The 18,751-nt window shown below is 44.0% G+C and overlaps 1 protein-coding gene across 1 annotated transcript; it reads right to left on the reverse strand.

Annotated features, from left to right (window-relative positions):
• Window positions 1–1,577: 1,577 nt before the first annotated feature.
• Window positions 1,578–17,371, reverse strand: LOC120671300 (BURP domain-containing protein 10-like). The gene is made up of 2 exons (XM_039951598.1): window positions 16,738–17,371; window positions 1,578–1,799 (listed from the first exon to the last, which is right to left on the reverse strand). The coding sequence occupies exons 1-2, from the start codon at window positions 17,264–17,266 to the stop codon at window positions 1,720–1,722; spliced, it is 609 nt and encodes a 202-aa protein (XP_039807532.1). The 5' UTR covers window positions 17,267–17,371; the 3' UTR covers window positions 1,578–1,719.
• Between the last annotated feature and the right edge of the window lie 1,380 nt (window positions 17,372–18,751).

Genomic DNA, 18,751 nt, shown 5'->3' on the forward strand with positions numbered 1-18,751 from the left:
CGGTCATAGCGAAAAAAAGAGAGGAGAGGGGAGGAAAAACAAAGGAAAAAAGAAAGGGGACTGCGATTCGAGCCGGAGACGCTCGATAGCTGCGCCGTGCGCAAGAGGCAGGCGGAGGATCACGTGGGGGGGGGGGGACTAGGGAGGGTGGGCGTTGAGGCCCATCCGACGTCTCTGGGCCATTGATTCGCATTGAAGCCACAAGGGACTGAATCGCAGCCCTAGATTTTGATGTTGTGGCTCTTCCTGGGTACATTTGCATGGGTGCACACGGTAGGACCATCTCTGTGTGGGTCAAAAGTTTGGGTGGACACATCAAAGATTAATCCATGCTTTAGAGGATAGATAGACGATGCCTTTTTCTTCCTCATTCTGATTGTGGTTTCGTATCACGGATGTTGGTTCGCACTTTATGGCATTTGAAGGAGCAAACTAATCTAATCCCGCAAAGGGTTGTTCATGGAACTATTATCAAAATTATTTGGACCATTTTTCCTAGTGTCATTCTAATGTTAATTGAGAATCTCAAAAAGAGAATTTTGAATGTATCCTCCTCTTTTTATTTTCTGCAATTGAAATATCCATATTGGATCTTCTTTTTCAAAATTTCAATTTTTGTTTTTCTAGTCTTTCTTCGTATAATCCTACCCCTAGGACTACTTTTCCCCCATCTGGCTTGCCCCTCCACTTTTTTCTTCTTATAACTCTGCCGCCTGAGATTGAAAATCCACAGGATTTATGTCATGCTATTAGTATCATGCTTGCATCCATTTCATATTTTTGGAAACTGCGCACATCTTCACTGCCTTACAATTGAGTCATTGTGATGGCCGCGATTCATGACATGTAACTTGCGCGTGCATTATGTGATCGTTTTGCACTGATCCAATATGAAAATTGATCCAATATGAAAATGACAATGTGTCGTTTTTTATTATGTCATCTTTGGTTGATTCCTCTTCTGCATGCAAGAACTGTTATCTCCCACCATACTTTCATCGTTGCCTTATAGTTGAGTCATTTTTTGCTTCCAAACTGTACAAACCATTATCAATGTCTGCTTGCTCTTGATGTCGCTAATGTAATGGTCGCTACTTCATCGTTCGTGCGATGCCATTGTTTCATGGTAATGGCTAGCTAGTTTTCCTATGGCAATGCGATGTTGAGAAATTGGTGAGAGATGGTGGATGAGTCATACGCTAACTTTGTGCAGAGCGTTCCATATCCAATAGATATGGTCATGATAAGCGGATCCAAAACACATAAAAGAGTGGAAACATGATGAGACAATGCCACCCGTGGCATTACAAAAGATCCAAATTTTGCATTGTCCATTAAACACTTGTGGTGCCTTTCGCGGGGGATGTTTACCCTGGGTACAACAACATAGTTCCTCCTGGCCTATGAGGGGATTGATCAAGGAGCATAATATCAACGTGCACTACAAAAATATAGTGGTAGATTTTAGGATCAATATACCGACTGGAGGGGGGGGGGTGAATAGGCAGTTTCAACTAAAATCATAACATGCGATAAGATAAATAAATATACCACATTTGTAGATGAGCACACATGGGTAGATGGAACATGCTTAGTACTAGAGCCAGGGATCACATATATTAGCATAGGCAATATAGCTCGCCATACATGAAGGAGGTTTTCGGCCTCATCTTCCTTATTTTCTACATGCAACAAGGCTCATATCGAGCATACAACTACTCAAGCTACTAAGGCAGGTGTCCAGAGGACATCGCCCCTGGTAAGGAAGTGACACACCGAGGCTTGCCCTGGCTTGAGACCAAGCTTTACCCAATAATTCAATGTGGGGTCGAACCCCGAAGTGTTCACGTGGCATACCGCCAGTGCTCGGACCACCACCGGCATTCTCGACATAGCAGGAGCAGCACCGACCTCATCCTTCTGCAACGTGACCTCATAGATCCTTGTCGGGTTGACAGCATGGCAGTAGAACAATGCGAATGGAAAGCTCATGCTGTGGCATGTCACAGTGTTGGATGCGTCCTTGTTAGCTCCATGGGCGGTTACTGCACGAACCGCCGACACTTTGTAAATGTGCGACGGTGAGCGGACGCCCTCCTCTGGCACATCGATGGATGTGGAGAAGGCATGGAGGCTATTTGTTCCGAGTGCTGACGCCGCGAACTTGTGCATGGACTCCACGGATGTAGCGCATGCCTTTTGCTCACCCACCACCTCATGGGGGTGCTCACACAAGCTCAGCGTGGACCACATATCACATGCCATAGAGATGGACACCGGCGATGTCGGTAAAGTTCTCCGTGGACATTGGGATGGAATCGGCGACATCACGGCGAAGGAAAGCGCTATGCAAGGAGGCCGCCCGGTCGATGTAGAGGATGATCTTGGACCCTGTAGTGAAAGTGCTCTCTGGGTACATCAGCTTCTCTGAAACTACCCTATGTGCCTAGTTATGGAAGATCTTTGCATCGATTTTGGTAAGCTGATCTGAATATATGGACCAGTAGTGTTCCTTTTCCTGATCTTTCCTCTCGGTTCCTGTAAGATGTTTTGTTTCTAGTGTTAGTCAAATTAAGTCCCAATCTGTATATTGCACAACAAAAATAGAGGTTACTTTAATATATGAAATCGAGAACCAAAGTGTAGCTACACATTTTTTCAAAGACCTAAGGCTTATATTGTATGCAGATATTGTGCGTGAGGTAGAGAAATACCGGAAGGTGCATTAAAATGAGCGAGTATGGCTGACGGTATGGGCCTATTAGGAAATGATGACTGCCAATATGAATTCAGCTCAGATGTAGAGGCATAGTACAACACAGTAGTTCCTTTGGCTCCTGTCACCAAAGCTGCACAGTGACCACGCCGACCACAGCAACCTGCAAGACCATCATTGACGCAACATCAAAATGAGTGAAAGGTTTAAAAACTAACTTTATTATCAATTTAGTGTATGGTTCCACAACATTCTGGCTAAGAACGAAGAGAACTACTTGAGAGTGCAGGTGTTTGAGGTAGCACAGGACATACCAGAAGTGACACGAAGAAAAGAAGAACACCCATTTGTTGCACTGCTAGTTAAGACTTGCTGCTATATGTTGCCCTGTGTTCTCACCAGGCATTCGGGCACCGTTATTTATACAAGATGCTGACAGCTCTTTAGCTAGTTGTCATGAATAGTTGGCAGTCTCTAATTTCCCGTTGGACTAATTAAATCTTGTTGAGAAGATGGACGCTTCATCTTTGCAATGTTCCACGTTCTAGGTTGCTCATTGGCTATACGCCACGTGCTAGAAAAGCATCAACACATGTGGTTCAAGTAATATATAACAGTAAGTCTTTTAATATATAGGATTATGTAACGTGGTTGTTGGGTTGTTGGCAGCTGCAAGTATTTAATACATTAATGTAATGGTTGGTGCCAGCTGTAAGAATTTAACGCACCCATAGAGCGACGTAAGTTGGCAGATGCAAGTATTTAATGCATATGTGCTGTTATGCATACCACCATGTCTTATGAGCAAGACGTTGTAGAACAGTTGTTGGGTTTGTTTGTAGCTACAACTATTTACCACATCCATATACTAGTTGCCGCCAGTTGTAAGAATTTAATGCATCCATAAAGTGATGGTTGGCAGACACAAGTATTTAATGCATTTGTAATGGTCTGCATATGCCTATCATGACTCATGAGCAGGACAATATACAGTAGTTGTTGTGTTGTTGGCAGCTGTAAATATTTAATACACTCATATAGTGGTTGGTGCTAGTTGTAACAATTTAATGCACCCATAAAGTGGTGCTAGCAGACGTACACATTTAGTGCATTGGTACGCATGTCTGTCATTGCTCATAACAACCGGACAGCCTTGTACATGCCAGTGCTACAATTCGATCCATCTTTACTTCATGCTCCGTGATGCCTAGTACGGTTTATGCATCTTGATGCTACATTTTCAACCGAAATAGGATGAGGTGAAAAGCCAAGACAACTTTTTAAATTTTTACCTATTCTTATACTACATTATTGCTGTCATGGTATACTTGTGCGATTCCTCAATAAATGCTTCTTCTCATCTAACTCTGAACTATTATTATTCTCAATTATGCCTTTGTCTTTGTCAACGAAAACTCATTGTGGCTCTCATGGAAGGTAACAGTGGTCTTTGCGGAACGATAGCAATTTGGATCTCAAGACGCAGCAACACCTACGATCCAAGGAATCATTGACTTACATCATGATGACTTTTTCTTCCTCATTCTGATTGTGGTTTTGTATCACGGATGTTGGTTCGCACTTTATGGCATTTGAACGAGCAAACTAATCTATTCCTGCAAAGGGTTGTTCATGGAACTATTATCGAAATTCTTTGGACCATTTTTCCTAGTGTCAATCCAATGTTCATTTGGGAATCTCAAAAAGAAAATTTCGAATGTATCCTCCTCTTTTTATTTTCTGCAATTGAAATATCCATATTGGATATTATTTTTCAAAATTTCAACTTTTGTTTTTCTAGTCTTTTGTCGTATAATCCACCCCATAGGACTACTTTTCTCCCATCTTGCTTGCCCCTCCGGGTTTTTTTTTCTTATAACGCTTCCGCCTTAGATTCAAAAGCCACAAGATTTATGTCATGCTACCAGTATCATGCTTGCATCCATTTCATATTTTTGGAAACCGTTCACATCTTCAGTGCCCTACAATTGAGTTATTGTGATGATAGCGATTCATGACATGTAATTTGCGCGTGCATTATGTGATCGTTTTGCACTGATCCAATATGAAAATTACAATGTGTCCTTTTTTATTATGTTGTCTTTGGTTGATTCCTCTTCTGCATGCAAGCACTGTTATCTCCCAGAAGACTTTCATCATTGCCTACAATTGAGTCATTGTTTGCTTCCAAACTGTACAAACCATTGTCAATGTCTACTTGTTGTTGATGTCACTAATGTAATGGTCGCTACTGCATCGTTCGTGCGATGCCATTGTTTCATGGCAATGGCTAGCTGGTTGTCCTATGGCCATGCGATGTTGAGGAATTGGTGATAGATGGTGGAGGTGATATACGCTAACTTTGCGCAGAGCGTTCCAGTTCCAATCGATATGGTCATGATAAGCGGATCCAAAACACATAAAAGAGTGGAAACATGATGAGACCATGCCACCCGTGGCATTACAAAAGATCCAAAATTTTGCATGTTCCATTGAAACACTTGTGGTGCCTTTTGCGGGGGATGTTTACCCTGGGTACATCAACATAGGTCCTCCTGCCCTACGAGGGGATCGGTCAAGGAGCATAATATCAACGCGCACAACAAGAATATAGTTGTAGATTGTAGGATCAATTATACCGAATAGTGGGGGGTGAATAGACGGTTTCAACTAAAATCACAACACTCGGCAAATATAATTAGTAACACGAGAGAGAGAGAGCTTATCTACTAACACTAGTTCTAGTGAGGGTTTGCATCCTAGGGTGACAGGAAATATTCAATCTCTTTCGGTGCAAGTGCAAATTGCTTAAAGTAAATTGAGAATGAAATTGGGCAAATGAATAACTGGACACAAGAGATGAATTTTTTGTGGTTTTGATGATGACTTGCTGGTCAACCCTAATCCATGTTGAGGTGGATTCAATGCCTCAACTGCTCCTCTATCACAACTCCACTTGATTTTGAGCCAGCTTGAATCAAAGAATCTCATCAAACCTTAATGGCACTAGATGTCAGACCCGGGACAAAGGGACTGCTTATAGACATAGAATGTTCTAGAGTAAGGGATAGCTCATGGATGAACCTTACCTCTCTTGTAACTACCCGAATAGGCATAGAACTAGCTGCAGTACAAAGGAAACTACCCGATTGTGTTGTAGTAGGACTCCAACTGTACTCGGCTAGGACTTTCCATGTAACCCTGTCCCCCCGGATATATAAGGGCGGGCAGGGACCCCCCTCCAAACAATCATCTACACCTAAGGCAATACAAACCACCACACAGGACGTAGGGTATTACGCAACTCGCGGCCCGAACCTGTCTAAATCTTTGTGTTCCTTGCACCATCGAGTTCCAGAGCCGTCGATCCCAACCTACAAACCCTACTGCTAAGGGTATCCCTGAGCAGGCTTGGCGGTAAACACCGACAGCTGGCACGCCAGGTAGGGGATTCGGCGAGTTCACCAACGAATTCGATGGCCGGATCAAGCAACGACAACAGCGTGCCAGAAGGCACGACTTTTGTTTTCGGTTCCTGGGCTTGCACGGCTGATGGAACGGGAGGCTTTTCCAGCCACCTTGTCTCGCCTAACTCGCCTAAATCGAAAACCCGCTCCCAACTCGCCGACATCCACGAGTCCGCGGACCTCGACGAAAAAAGAGGTCCACCCGAACTTGACTTGGACAACCCAGGAAACGTGACAACTCAAAACCAAACTCTTGGTTTGGTCGAGTTCGGCACAAATTCTGATTCCGAAAAGCCTTACTTTTCCAAAATTCTTGGAAAATACTTGGCTCATCTGAAGACAATAAAACACCCTAAGATCAAAAACTCAGAACTACTCGCCGGAGTGGATCAAGTTTCACGATCGATAGAGGGCTGCATCAAACTTGCAGAAACCGCTCTCAGCCCATCTGCGCTACAGCAGAATCCTAAGCACTAAACCCACCATAGAAGAGGTCGGGCGACATGCTCTCAGGGATCGATCGAGTAAATTCAAAGCTCGTTAATGGCATTAAGGTGGCTGAAAGCACTCTGCAAAACAAAGAGCAGAAATTGGGAGGAGGAATCTGCGGGGGAGCTGGTGAGACAAACCCCTGGCTTGTTCGGATGGGACCGTCTATCTCCAGGATACCTCAGAGCCCTTCACTGGAACCTGCTCACACTCGGACTCCTAAATCAGTCGAGTCCAAGTTCGATCAGGACTTTGACCGCTTCATGAACTTTCTCGAGAACTTTGAACCATTTGACGATCTCGAAGAGTGGTCAGATAATGTCGAGCTGTTCATGAACACCATGGCCAAACCAACCGAGCATGCCGACGCTCTCTGGGAACTGGCCAAGCTTAAAAAAGGAAAAGCCAAGGCCCCAGAACAATCCAGCGACTCAATCTATGACAAACCCTGGATTAAGGAGCCTGAGGGGCTAACTCCTACTCAATCATGGCTACACTGGATGAACGAGAACGCCCTCCGTGCAGAGATGGGCATACCGCTTCTCGCTCACCCAAAGCATACATACTCAAAAATCGGTGGGCTAACCGACTCCGAATCCGAGTACTCCTCTGACACGGAGGAACAACTGGACGACCAAATCCAGTATAGTAAACAAGTCGAGTCCAACTTGGCTAAGAACCTCAACTCCGATCAGGACTCCCTCCCTAACCTGATTATATATGCAACGCCGGAAGGACAGACAGTGCACCTCAGGAAGGCACAAGATCCCAACGCTTCTGCCTCACAGCTAGAGGATCTGCCCTACCAACAGAGCACTCCTTTAGACCCGTCCTCAAGGAAACAAGACTAAGAAGTTCAAGACCTCTGCCGTGAAATCCTCATGGTTCGTATCACCGAAGGACCTGAGGACGATCCCACGAAGCGTCTTAACCTCGACGACTACAATTTTGATGATTTCAACGAGTACCTTTCCGACAACATGGAAACTACTCCTCCTACAATCACAGAAGCCCAAGTTACTACGAAGGAGAATCTACCTGCTCCTCCTCCTCCAGCGGTGACCGTCACCGTCCAACTGGACGAGTAGCATCTAGCAGAAGATTTCTACGAACATTGTCGCCAGCTCAACCAGAAGAGGGCATTCGGGCATCAGCGCCTTGCTAACAACCTTCAGGAACAGCAAGGCCATAACTATGACTATTCCAACTGCGATCTCCGCAGTGTGATCAACGTTGGGTGCGATGCGCGCAACGTCATCATCTCAAGAAGAAAGGAACGGGAGGAAGTCGAGGCATACAGCCCTTCTTCCAACTACCGTATCCTGCCGAAGGCTTCCACATCTTTCAAGAAGTATAAGCCGATAATCACCAGTACCCGTCCTCAGGGTAAACCACGCACCCAGCATCAAGCTGAATCGTCTCAGAACAGAAACAAGATCAACAAAGTACTGCTACGCAAGTGCTTTATCCACCCAAAGAGCTCTCACACGATCTTCTAGTGTGACTCACTCCGCAAGGCCCTTGGGGAACCTCTCCTAAAGGAGACACCACCAATAAATCTAGTCGACCTCTGTGTCGACTAGTGGTACTAGTCGACCATCATATCGACTAAGTTCCTTTTTTTGAATAAGTCTTCTTCAGTCATATAGACCATTGCTCACGTCCAACGAGCAAGGGGTAGGTCTTAAGAGTCAGAGTTTGTCACTTTACAGTTATTGTAATTTCGACAAATCCAAATAAAGTTGATTTCTCCCATATCGACTACTTGGCTCTCGCCCACACGACCAATACCCCACCTCGAAAGACCTGCTCAGCATTAGAGCAGCTATCGAGTAGTTTTTATGGTTCTCACTCGAGTACTTTTTTGACATTTACGTCTTGGGCAACCCGACGGGGTTCGTACCTAACAGTTCTGTCCTAAAAGACACTCTTGTCCTCCGGTAGGACACCCTACTCGCCCCGCTCGAGTAGGTCTTGGATACTCTTTCGGCACCTTCATCTTGGGCAACCTGACGGGGTTAGTACCTAACAGATTTGCCCTAAAGTTACTCCAGTCCTTGGTTAAAAGGACACCTTACTCGCCTCGCTTAAGTAAGTTTTGGATATCTTTTTGACATTTACATCTTGGGCAACGGGTTCGTACCTAACAGTTCTGTCTTATGGATTACTCCAGTCCTTGGTTAAAGGACACCTTACTCACCTCGCTCGAGTAAGTTTTTGGATATCTTTTTGACATTTACGTCTTGGGCAACCCGACGGGGTTCGTACCTAACAGTTCTGTCTTAAGGATTACTCCAGTCCTTGGTTAAAGGACACCTTACTCGCCTTGCTCGAGTAAGTTTTGGAAATCCCTTCGACATTTACGTCTTGGGCAACCCGACAGGGTTCGTACCTAACAGTTCTGTCTTACGGATTACTCTAGTCCTTGGTTAAAAGGACACCCTACTCGCTGGCTCGAGTAGGTCTTGGATACTCTTTCGGCACCTTCATCTTGGACAACCCGACGGGGTTAGTACCTAACAGACTTGCCTTAGAGTTACTCCAGTCCTCAAGTAGGACACCTTACTCGCCCTGCTCGAGTAAGTTTAGGATGTTTCTTGAATATTCACATCTTGGTTAACTCGACGGAGTTCAATCCTAGCAGTCCTATTCTAGAAACCAATCCAGTCCATTAATAGGACATACTACTCGATACGATCGTGTAGTTTGGGATATTCTCGCAAACAGTTGCATACTATCTGGGTAACCAAATAAGGTCTATCCTAAATGGTCAACTGCGAAAACCTCGCAAGGAGTACAAATAAGTTCTTGATACTCTAAAATAAGTTGACACAAATTTCCCGCTTACTTAGTTTACTATAGGAATCTCCGTTATAGAATCTTTTTGCCTCGAGTACTTGATGGGCACTACTCGCTTACTTGAGATACAAAAAGAACTCCTGTTCTCCCTTAGTAATCTAAGTACTTGTCGAGAGCTTCCTGTCTTCTTATCTATCGAGAAACTTCTTAAAACTCCTAAATACTCAATAAGAGTTCTCCCTTCGATTGGACTATAAAGTTCATATTAGCCGCGTGCTAATTGAAAATTTTTCTTCCAAGAAGGAAATTGATACTAAGCTATGTCTCCTCACACCTTTAAGTGCTATTCCCACTTGGTTAATCCCGCGGGATTCAATCCTAACCGGTCAGCACTATGGTTACGATTCAGAAACATACAAACTCGATTTAATTCGGGAATATGTTGCCTCCTAAGGCACCCATGGATGCAATTCATCGTATCTACTATTATAACTAAGTGGGCCCGGTGCTGCCTACACTCAGAACCCACGAGTACAACTACTCGACATATTAAGGGATTCCACAATCCTAACAAGTACTTGACTTTAAACAAACATCCAGCATTTGTTTAAAGTACTTCTGGCTCACACGCCAACTCAAATACAAGAAAAGCTTAAGGAGACTCTACTCTGCTCAAGGCTTCTACAATCTGATCAGCCACCCCGAAAGTTTCCGCCAAGTACTGACGGAACTGATCATCAGTACAATCAGCCTTGGCTCCTTGACCAAGAGCATCCAAACGAGTGCTTGGCCAATAAGATTTCACCAGCCCAACTATGTGACCTACGTACTGGCGGGTAATGTGGGAAATAAACCTCTCGAAGGCTCCAGGCACCCTGCGAAGCCTCCCGGCCAGCGTGAGTGGTTCATCTCCATCTCTAACTGGGATATCCATGGCCTCGGCTACCTCCAGGGCGGCATCTCTGACTTCTTTCAGCTCCACGAGCTCACGCTGCATCGAGTCTCGAGACTCTGACAATGTCTTGAGTTGCCGCAGCATCGATGCTGCCTCACGGTCAGAGTCCTCCTTGATCCTCTTGAGCTTCTCTATTTCATCTGCGTTTCGGTACATAAGAATCTTTAAATCCAGTACCAAGCTTTCCTAAATCTCTAAAGATTTGGCACAAGCTGCGTACTCGATAGAAAGAAAATCTTGTCAACACTAAGCAGATCTACTAGTCGAGTGCATATCAAATGCTAAAGACTAACCTTTCTTAGATTGGGAAAGATTTTTCAGCTTCCCCTCGAGAGTAGTCTTCTCAGATGAGAGCGTCTTAACCCTCTCTTTGAGAGCATTTAGCTCTGTCTCATCTGGCATCTGGACACCCTTTCATCCCAGTGCCTCCTGCAAAACAAAAAGATCAGCATACTACTCGATCTACTATAAAAAGTACTTGAAACATTCGACTACTTACCTCCAGCAGCTTAAAAGCTTGCTCTACCTTCTCTCGCGACAAGTCACTTCCCGATATAACTTGGGAAGTACTCGCTACAACAACAGCCTTCTTGGACACTTCTTCGATCTTTCCTACAGTATTCCCCATATTTTGGGAATCTAAAGGAAAAACATGCTACTTAATTACATTAAGAGCAAACAAAAGGATACCTTTCTACAAGGCACTACAAGCTTACCTGCAGGGGTCTCCGCAGACTGTTTATCATCTCCTCTCTCAGGAAGCTTCTCGCCTTCTCTTTCTCCTGGAAGCCTGCCGCTTCCTAAATCCTCTGGGATTTCCTCATTGGCCCTCTCCAAGTTCGGTAATGGAGAATCCAGAAGCATAGCGTTGGCCATCGCCTCCGCATCACGAGTACTCATCTCAGGAGTACTCGGGGGCCTCTCCAGCCCCGGCTGAGAATCCAAGTGGCCCTCAGCCCCCACGTCCTCTCCCAGGAGCGCATCTCTGCAAAAACAAAGTAGTTACAAACTACTAGATTTAAAACAGATCCTACACATACAAGTTCTAAAGAACTTACGCAGGAGCTCTTATTAGGGCAAATTACTTGATGCCAAATCTGCGGGTAGGCTTTGCGATCATGGCTAGCTTACCCGCATCGACGATTTTATTTATATCGGAACTACTCGATGAATGAGTAGCCCCGATCCCACTTGATGTGTCCACTATGGTGGAGGGGACAGTTTGTCCCACTGCAGTATCATCCCCAAATGGTGAAGTCCGTGGCATCTTAGCCGCCGGACTGGAAAAAGCAAAAACACAAATCAAAACTTGCAAATTGACAACTAGAAACACTCGATTGTAAAATAACTAGCTATTTACCTATCGCTAGTAGTATAGGAGGAGCTATTACGCTTCCTCGCCACTGACCGAGTACTCCTTGGGCGCTCGGTCTGGGCATCAACACATGGAGTGGGGTTGTGCTTCCCATCACTCTTTTCCCCAGATGTTGCCTCATCTGCACAACCAAATCTGGATATCAGTACTGTTTATATGAAATCTCATATGAGCATACCAAGATTTCGTTAAAAGATCGAGGAAATTAGAATAACAAAAGGGCAAACAAATGCCTGGTAGTGAAGGACTACTCTTATAGCGATCCACGTCCTCCTATAGAAAGCAAATCCTATCAGTTTTATACTATGGTAAAGTACTCAATTTCTATGAATCGACTACTCTTATCAAGTACCTGCTTTGGTGGACTCGCAACAGAAAATGTATTAGGAACAACAGGGATATTATTTACATTCTTCAGAAGTCGTTGTATTCGACTAAAAACTACATCATCCGAGATCTCTTCCTTCGAGTATCTTGATGGATCAGTTATTCCCTGATACTGGAATCCAAGCGATTCTCGAGCCTGCAATGGCTGGATTCTTCGCTTCATCCAGTCAAACATGACTGTTTCCCCAGTCAACATACTTTGCCTTAAAATGGCAATCCGTGCGAGTAGTTCAGAGGTTTGACTCTCGTCGGTTGTTTTTTTATTCCACTCCGGCCATTGGATTGGAGGGCCGAGAGTAATAGATGGAAAACTTCACGACTGGTTCTCGACATAGAACCACTTGGGTTTCCATTCGATTACTTCATTACTAAGGTCATAAGGGATATACACTCTATCCTTCCTTTGCCTAAGTTGGAGACCTGTGCCCCCTACTACATCTAAGACGAATCTATTGGGCTGCGGTTTCAAATGAAAAAGAAAGCGAAAGAGCTCAAAATGGGGCTCGATGCCCAGAAAAACTTCGCATAAATGCACGAAGATGGAAATATGGACAAAGGAATTTGGGTCAGATGATGCAATTGGATCCTGTAGTAGCGCAGGAGTCCAGAAAAGAAAGAAGAGCAAGGAAACCCCAATCCATATTCCAAGTATGATGTGAAAGCAACGATTTCCCCTGTATTTTCATATGGATGATCTGAACCCAAGGCAGGACGCCATTGGATAACAGATTTGGGAACTAAAAGACCCTGTGACACCACAGAATCTAAGTCAGATTGAGAACACTTACTTGTGTTCCAACCCTCATCACGAGTTGGCTCTGCTGCCACACCCTTCCCCTTGGTCGCTTTCTTGGGGGCCATCCGGAAATCTACGGATTGCTTCACTCGCATACACTGGCGGAAATCCTAGGGCGAAAGTGGGGAGCAAAGGGAAACAAGAACTTTGGATCTGGGAGCTCGAGAATGAAAAGACATATCTGAAGCAAGTGGCGGCCGGGGGGTAAAACCTAAGTTACCGCTTCATTTTATAATGGCGGTGGTAACATGGTAAAAACACCCAATAGGCCAACAGTCTGTTGCAAATAGAGGAAATAATGGGATTTAAAAAGAGACATTCCTTTTTCTGAGATTATATTCTGGAAAAGAAACACTCACATCCCTAGTCGACTACTCGACATCCTTTTCCTTAACTAGGATTACATTCCGAAACAAGGATAAGTACTCGACATAGTACAACTACTCGACATTACAACTCGAGTACTTTTTACATAACTTTACAAAACAACTCGGGTCTGCACGCACACTTCTTGGCTTCCTGAGAAGCCTGCTGCAGCTAGATCAGCCCGAGGCTGTGACAAAGTACAAACTTCTTATTCCCATCAAGGGAATAATGATACATATATCCTGGGAGAAAAGTTTCAAGAGTATGAAGGCAGATTACAGTAATCACCTCACAAGTACTCTTGTAGCATCTTCTGGAGAAACTTCTCCTTCTCCTAGAATATGTTGTGGCAAGATTAAGCTTCCCTGCCAGAGATGTCAGTTCTTGGGCAGTCTCAACCTGGGAACTACAAGAGTATGAGACAACTAGACTCAACCAATCCACAAAGAACCTGCCTCATTGGAAGATGCAAGGATATGATGTCCAAAATGGATCCAATGAGAGCATGGGAGTGGTAGGATGAGGTTGCAGGAACTTCTCTTGTCACTCGCAAGTTCTCTTCTAGCATCTTTTGCTGGGAAGAACTACCCAAATCTCAGAAGGGCGAGAGCAAGAACACCAAGGAAAAGTCATGGTCGCTACACTTTGGTGCTTCTGGTAAAGGCCTCTCTCCTACCTTTTATAGCCACAAGGAGACTTGCTGAAGGAGAACACGTGAATCAACAGTGCATGTTTCACGGACGCATTCATGACAGCATTCACGGACGTAGTAAAAGCTACAATAATCCAGGTTCTCCAAAACAGTAACGTCTCATGTGGGCACTGAATAAAGAGCCGTACATCCTAGGTTTTATTCCAGAAATTATTTCGGGTGCAATCAGTGTGGCGGATCCTATTGTATCATTTTTCTGGGATTTTACCCGAAAAAGAGGTCTTTTCGGATTTTGGATCTGATGAATCCTGCAAATAATTTGAAGGATAAAATCTGATGCCACGACTTAAATCCTTAATTCCAAATCTACGCTCGGTGGCTACTCGCAGCAAAAGGGATTTTCATTTAAGGCTCGGGGGCTGATGGATATAGGCATCAGAGATTTATTTTTCAAATTTTTTGGAAAATAGACTGAAGTGACCCTCAGCCTGATTCTGCGATTCAACCTAAGGCTCGGGGGCTGCTCCATATGGAGCGCGAGTACTTCACGCACCATATATGATCAAGATTTCAGGGCTTGAGCACCTCACAGACTCAAAGCAAACGGAAGTACTTGAAGGACTACTCGACGTATTTGAAGGAAGGACCAGAAGCAACCAGAAGGATGTTCTGACTACTTGAAGTACTCGAAGACGCCCAGCCAAGTACTCGACGCCTGCAGGACTCGGCTACGAAGAGCTCGGGGGCTTGTCAGACCCGGGACATCGAGACTGCTTATAGACATAGAATGTTCTAGAGTAAGGGATAGCTCATGGATGTACCTTACCTCTCTTGTAACTACCCGAATAGACATAGAACTAGCTGCAGTACAAATGAAACTACCCGATTGTGTTGTAGTAGGACTCCAACTGTACTCGGCTAGGACTTTCCATGTAACCCTATCCCCCCGGATATATAAGGGCGGGCAGGGACCCCCTCCAAACAATCATCTACACCTAAGGCAATACAAACCACCACACAGGACGTAGGGTATTACGCAACTCGCGGCCCGAACCTGTCTAAATCTTTGTGTTCCTTGCACCATCGAGTTCCAAAGCCGTTGATCCCTACCTACAAACCCTACTGCTAAGGGTATCCCTGAGCAGGCTTGGCAGTAAACACCGACACTAGAGTTGCTCTTTACCACTCCGTCAAGGTGAGCTCGAGAACCTCTCACAAGAATAGCCGGGTCTCCTCCACAGTCTTCTTGAATGGCCCAATGAAGTCATGTTCTCCAAGCCATCTATAAGGCAACAACACCTAAGACTAACAAGCCAATGATGCTTACTTGAAGACTTCCTAGTGTCACAAAGCTCAAACTCTTGATGAAATGCACTCAGATGCTCTCGCACTCACAAGAGAAATCGCTAACCAAAGTAAGTGAGGCAGAGGGGAAGGTTGGCTTGGGAATATCAAAGAACCTTTGCAAAGTGCCAAGAGACCTGTCCTATGCAGAGTAAGGGGTATTTATAGCAACTCCCTGGATTCCAGCCATTATGCTCAAAATAGGGAGAAACAGAGTTATCTTGGATGGTCCGAAAAAGACTGTTCGCCATTCAAATCTAAAAACTATTGTTGCAATCAGTATCTGTCATATCAACCATCTTTTCTGAAAAATAGAATATATTTTTGAATTATGATGATTGTCTAGCCATATTATAGGGTGGCAATAGTCCCAAAAGTGTTTGCAACAATGAAATTGAATATTACCTACATGAAGCATTGTTACAATATATGAGTACTATTGTTGTGTTTTCGTAACTGGCCATATTTTTTGTGCATTTTTGTTGTGTACAAAGAGGACAAGATAATTTTTTTAGTAAAATGTAAAATAATTTTTAGTAAAATGTAAAATAGAAGTATCTCTAATGTAGTGCTAAGGGATTATGTGCCTAATAGGTCTAAGGTTAGCTTCCAACTAGCAGTTTTTTATGGTTATAATAATTTGGAATGTTCTTCTACCAAAAAATTATATTGTTGCAACTACTATTTCATCGTGTGATAATTACCACTTTTATTGCAACAATTGAAAAAAAACCATGGCCAATCTTTTAACCATGCAGCTAGTTGCCATGCCAGCCAATAGAAGTGAAAATAGTGACTATTTTGGTAGATATGTCACGATTTCGGGCCCATTGCAGTGATTTCTATCCATTCTAAAATGCCAAATTTCTAGTAGTCTATACTTTGCTAGACATTTAGAAAATAATTAATTTCTTTAGCAGAATAACAAAACAACACTTAATTTTGTCCATGACCTACAAGAGGTTGAGCACAATCTGCATGATGAGCTAGGTACGTTCACATTTTGAAACGATGGTTTTGCTTAGAGCACATTCACCAGATTGATCATTTTTATTTGTCCTAGTTGCCCAAAAGTTCAATATTAGCCTGCATATAGTCGAATGTTATGAGCAGGGTGTAGCAGTTGATGTATCATTAAAGGAGCCCAATAGATGATATTGCAAAAAAAAAGTTTATCAATCACATGTAGCTACAATTGCCTTACATAGGACTACAAGAGGATCGGAGTACACTTGCAAGATCCCTAGGTGTGATTAAAAGTTCAGTGCATAGGTCATCCGAAGATGGCCTGTTATGACAGCATTCCAACTAACTAAAAGCTTATTTGATGGAAGGAATCAAGAAATGAAATGGTGAGGTGATGTTTTCTATGTTAGATCAGTATACTTTACCAAGCTTTACCCAATAATTCAATGTGGGGTCGAACCCCGAAGTGTTCACGTGGCATACCGCCAGTGCTCGGACCACCACCGGCATTCTCGGCATAGCAGGAGCAGCACTGACCTCATCCTTCTGCAATGTGACCTCATAGATCCTTGTCTGGTTGACAGCATGGCAGTAGAACAACGCGAATGGAAAGCTCATGCTGTGGCATGTCACAGTGTTGGATGCGTCCTTGTTAGCTCCATGGGCGGTTACTGCAGGAACCACCAACACCTTGTAAATGTGCGACGGTGAGCCGATGCCCTCCTCTGGCACATCGAGGGATGTGGAGAAGGCATGGAGGCTATTTGTTTCTAGTGCTGACACCACGAACTTGTGCATGGACTCCACGGATGTAGCGCATGCCTTTTGTTCACCCACCACCTCACGGGGGTGGTCACACGAGCTCAGCGTGGACCACATATCGCGGGCTATAGAGATGGACACCGACGATGTCGGTAAAGTTCTCCGTGGACATCGGGATGGAATCGGCGACATCACGGCGAAGGAAAGCGCTATGCAAGGAGGCCGCCCGGTCGATGTAGAGGATGATCTTGGACCCTGTAGTGAAAGTGCTCTCTGGGTACAGCAGCTTCTCTGAAACTACCCTATGTGCCCAGTTATGGAAGATCTTTGCATCCATTTTGGTAAGCTGATCTGAATATATGGACCAGTAGTGTTCCTTTTCCTGATCTTTCCTCTCGGTTCCTGTAAGATGTTTTGTTTCTAGTGTTAGTCAAATTAAGTCCCAATCTGTATACAGCACAACAAAAATAGAGGTTACTTTAATATACGAAATCGAGAACCAAAGTGTAGCTACACATTTTTTTCAAAGACCTAAGGCTTATATAGTATGCAGATATTGTGCGTGAGGTAGAGAAATACCGGAAGGTGCATTAAAATGAGCGAGTATGGCTGACGGTATGGGCCTATTAGGAAATGATGACTGCCAATATGAATTCAGCTCAGATGTAGAGGCATAGTACAACACAGTAGTCCCTTTGGCTCCTGTCACCAAAGCTGCACAGTGACCACGCCGACCACAGCAACCTGCAAGACCATCATTGACGCAACTTCAAAATGAGTGAAAGGTTTAAAAACTAACTTTATTATCAATTCAGTGTATGGTTCCACAACATTCTGGCTAAGAACGAAGAGAACTACTTGAGAGTGCAGGTGTTTGAGGTAGCACAAGACATACCAGAAGTGACACGAAGAAAAGAAGAACACCCATTTGTTGCACTGCTAGTTAAGACTTGCTGCTATATGTTGCCCTGTGTTCTCACCAGGCATCCGGGCACCGTTATTTATACAAGATGCTGACAACTCTTTAGCTAGTTGTCATGAATAGTTGGCAGTCTCTAATTTCCAGTTGGACTAATTAAATCTTGTTGAGAAGATGGACGCTTCATCTTTGCAATTTTCCATGTTCTAGGTTGCTCATTGGCTATACGCCATGTGCTAGAAAAGCATCAACACATGTGGTTCAAGTAATATATAATAGTAAGTCTTTTAATATATAGGATTATGTAACGTGGTTGTTGGGTTGTTGGCAGCTGCAAGTATTTAATACATTAATGTAGTGGTTGGTGACAGCTGTAAGAATTTAACGCACCCATAGAGCAACGTAAGATGGCGGATGCAAGTATTTAATGCATATGTGCTATGATGCATATCACCATGTCTTATGAGCAAGACGTTGTAGAACAGTTGTTGGGTTTGTTTGTAGCTACAACTATTTAGTACATCCATATACTAGTTGCCGCCAGTTGTAAGAATTTAATGCATCCATAAAGTGATGGTTGGCAGACACAAGTATTTAATGCATTTGTAAAGGTCTGCATATGTCTATCATGACTCATGAGCAGGACAACACAAGTATTTAATGCATTTGTAATGGTCTGCATATGTCTACCATGACTCCTGAGCAGGACAATATACAGTAGTTGTTGTGTTGTTGGCAGCTGTAAGTATTTAATACAC

The sequence above is a fragment of the Panicum virgatum genome, chromosome 4N, assembly GCF_016808335.1.
Source record: "Panicum virgatum strain AP13 chromosome 4N, P.virgatum_v5, whole genome shotgun sequence".
NCBI classification, from domain to species: Eukaryota; Viridiplantae; Streptophyta; class Magnoliopsida; order Poales; family Poaceae; genus Panicum; species Panicum virgatum.

What these genes read in the sequence shown, in the direction of transcription:
- LOC120671300 (XM_039951598.1), bottom strand. Translation starts at nt 17,266, where the DNA reads ATGTCGCCGATTCCATCCCGATGTCCACGGAGAACTTTACCGACATCG. An exon ending in GAATTATTGGGTAAAGCTTG is followed by an intron (nt 1,800 to 16,737) that starts GTAAAGTATACT and finishes GGGTAAAGCTTG; the next exon opens with GTCTCAAGCCAGGGCAAGCC.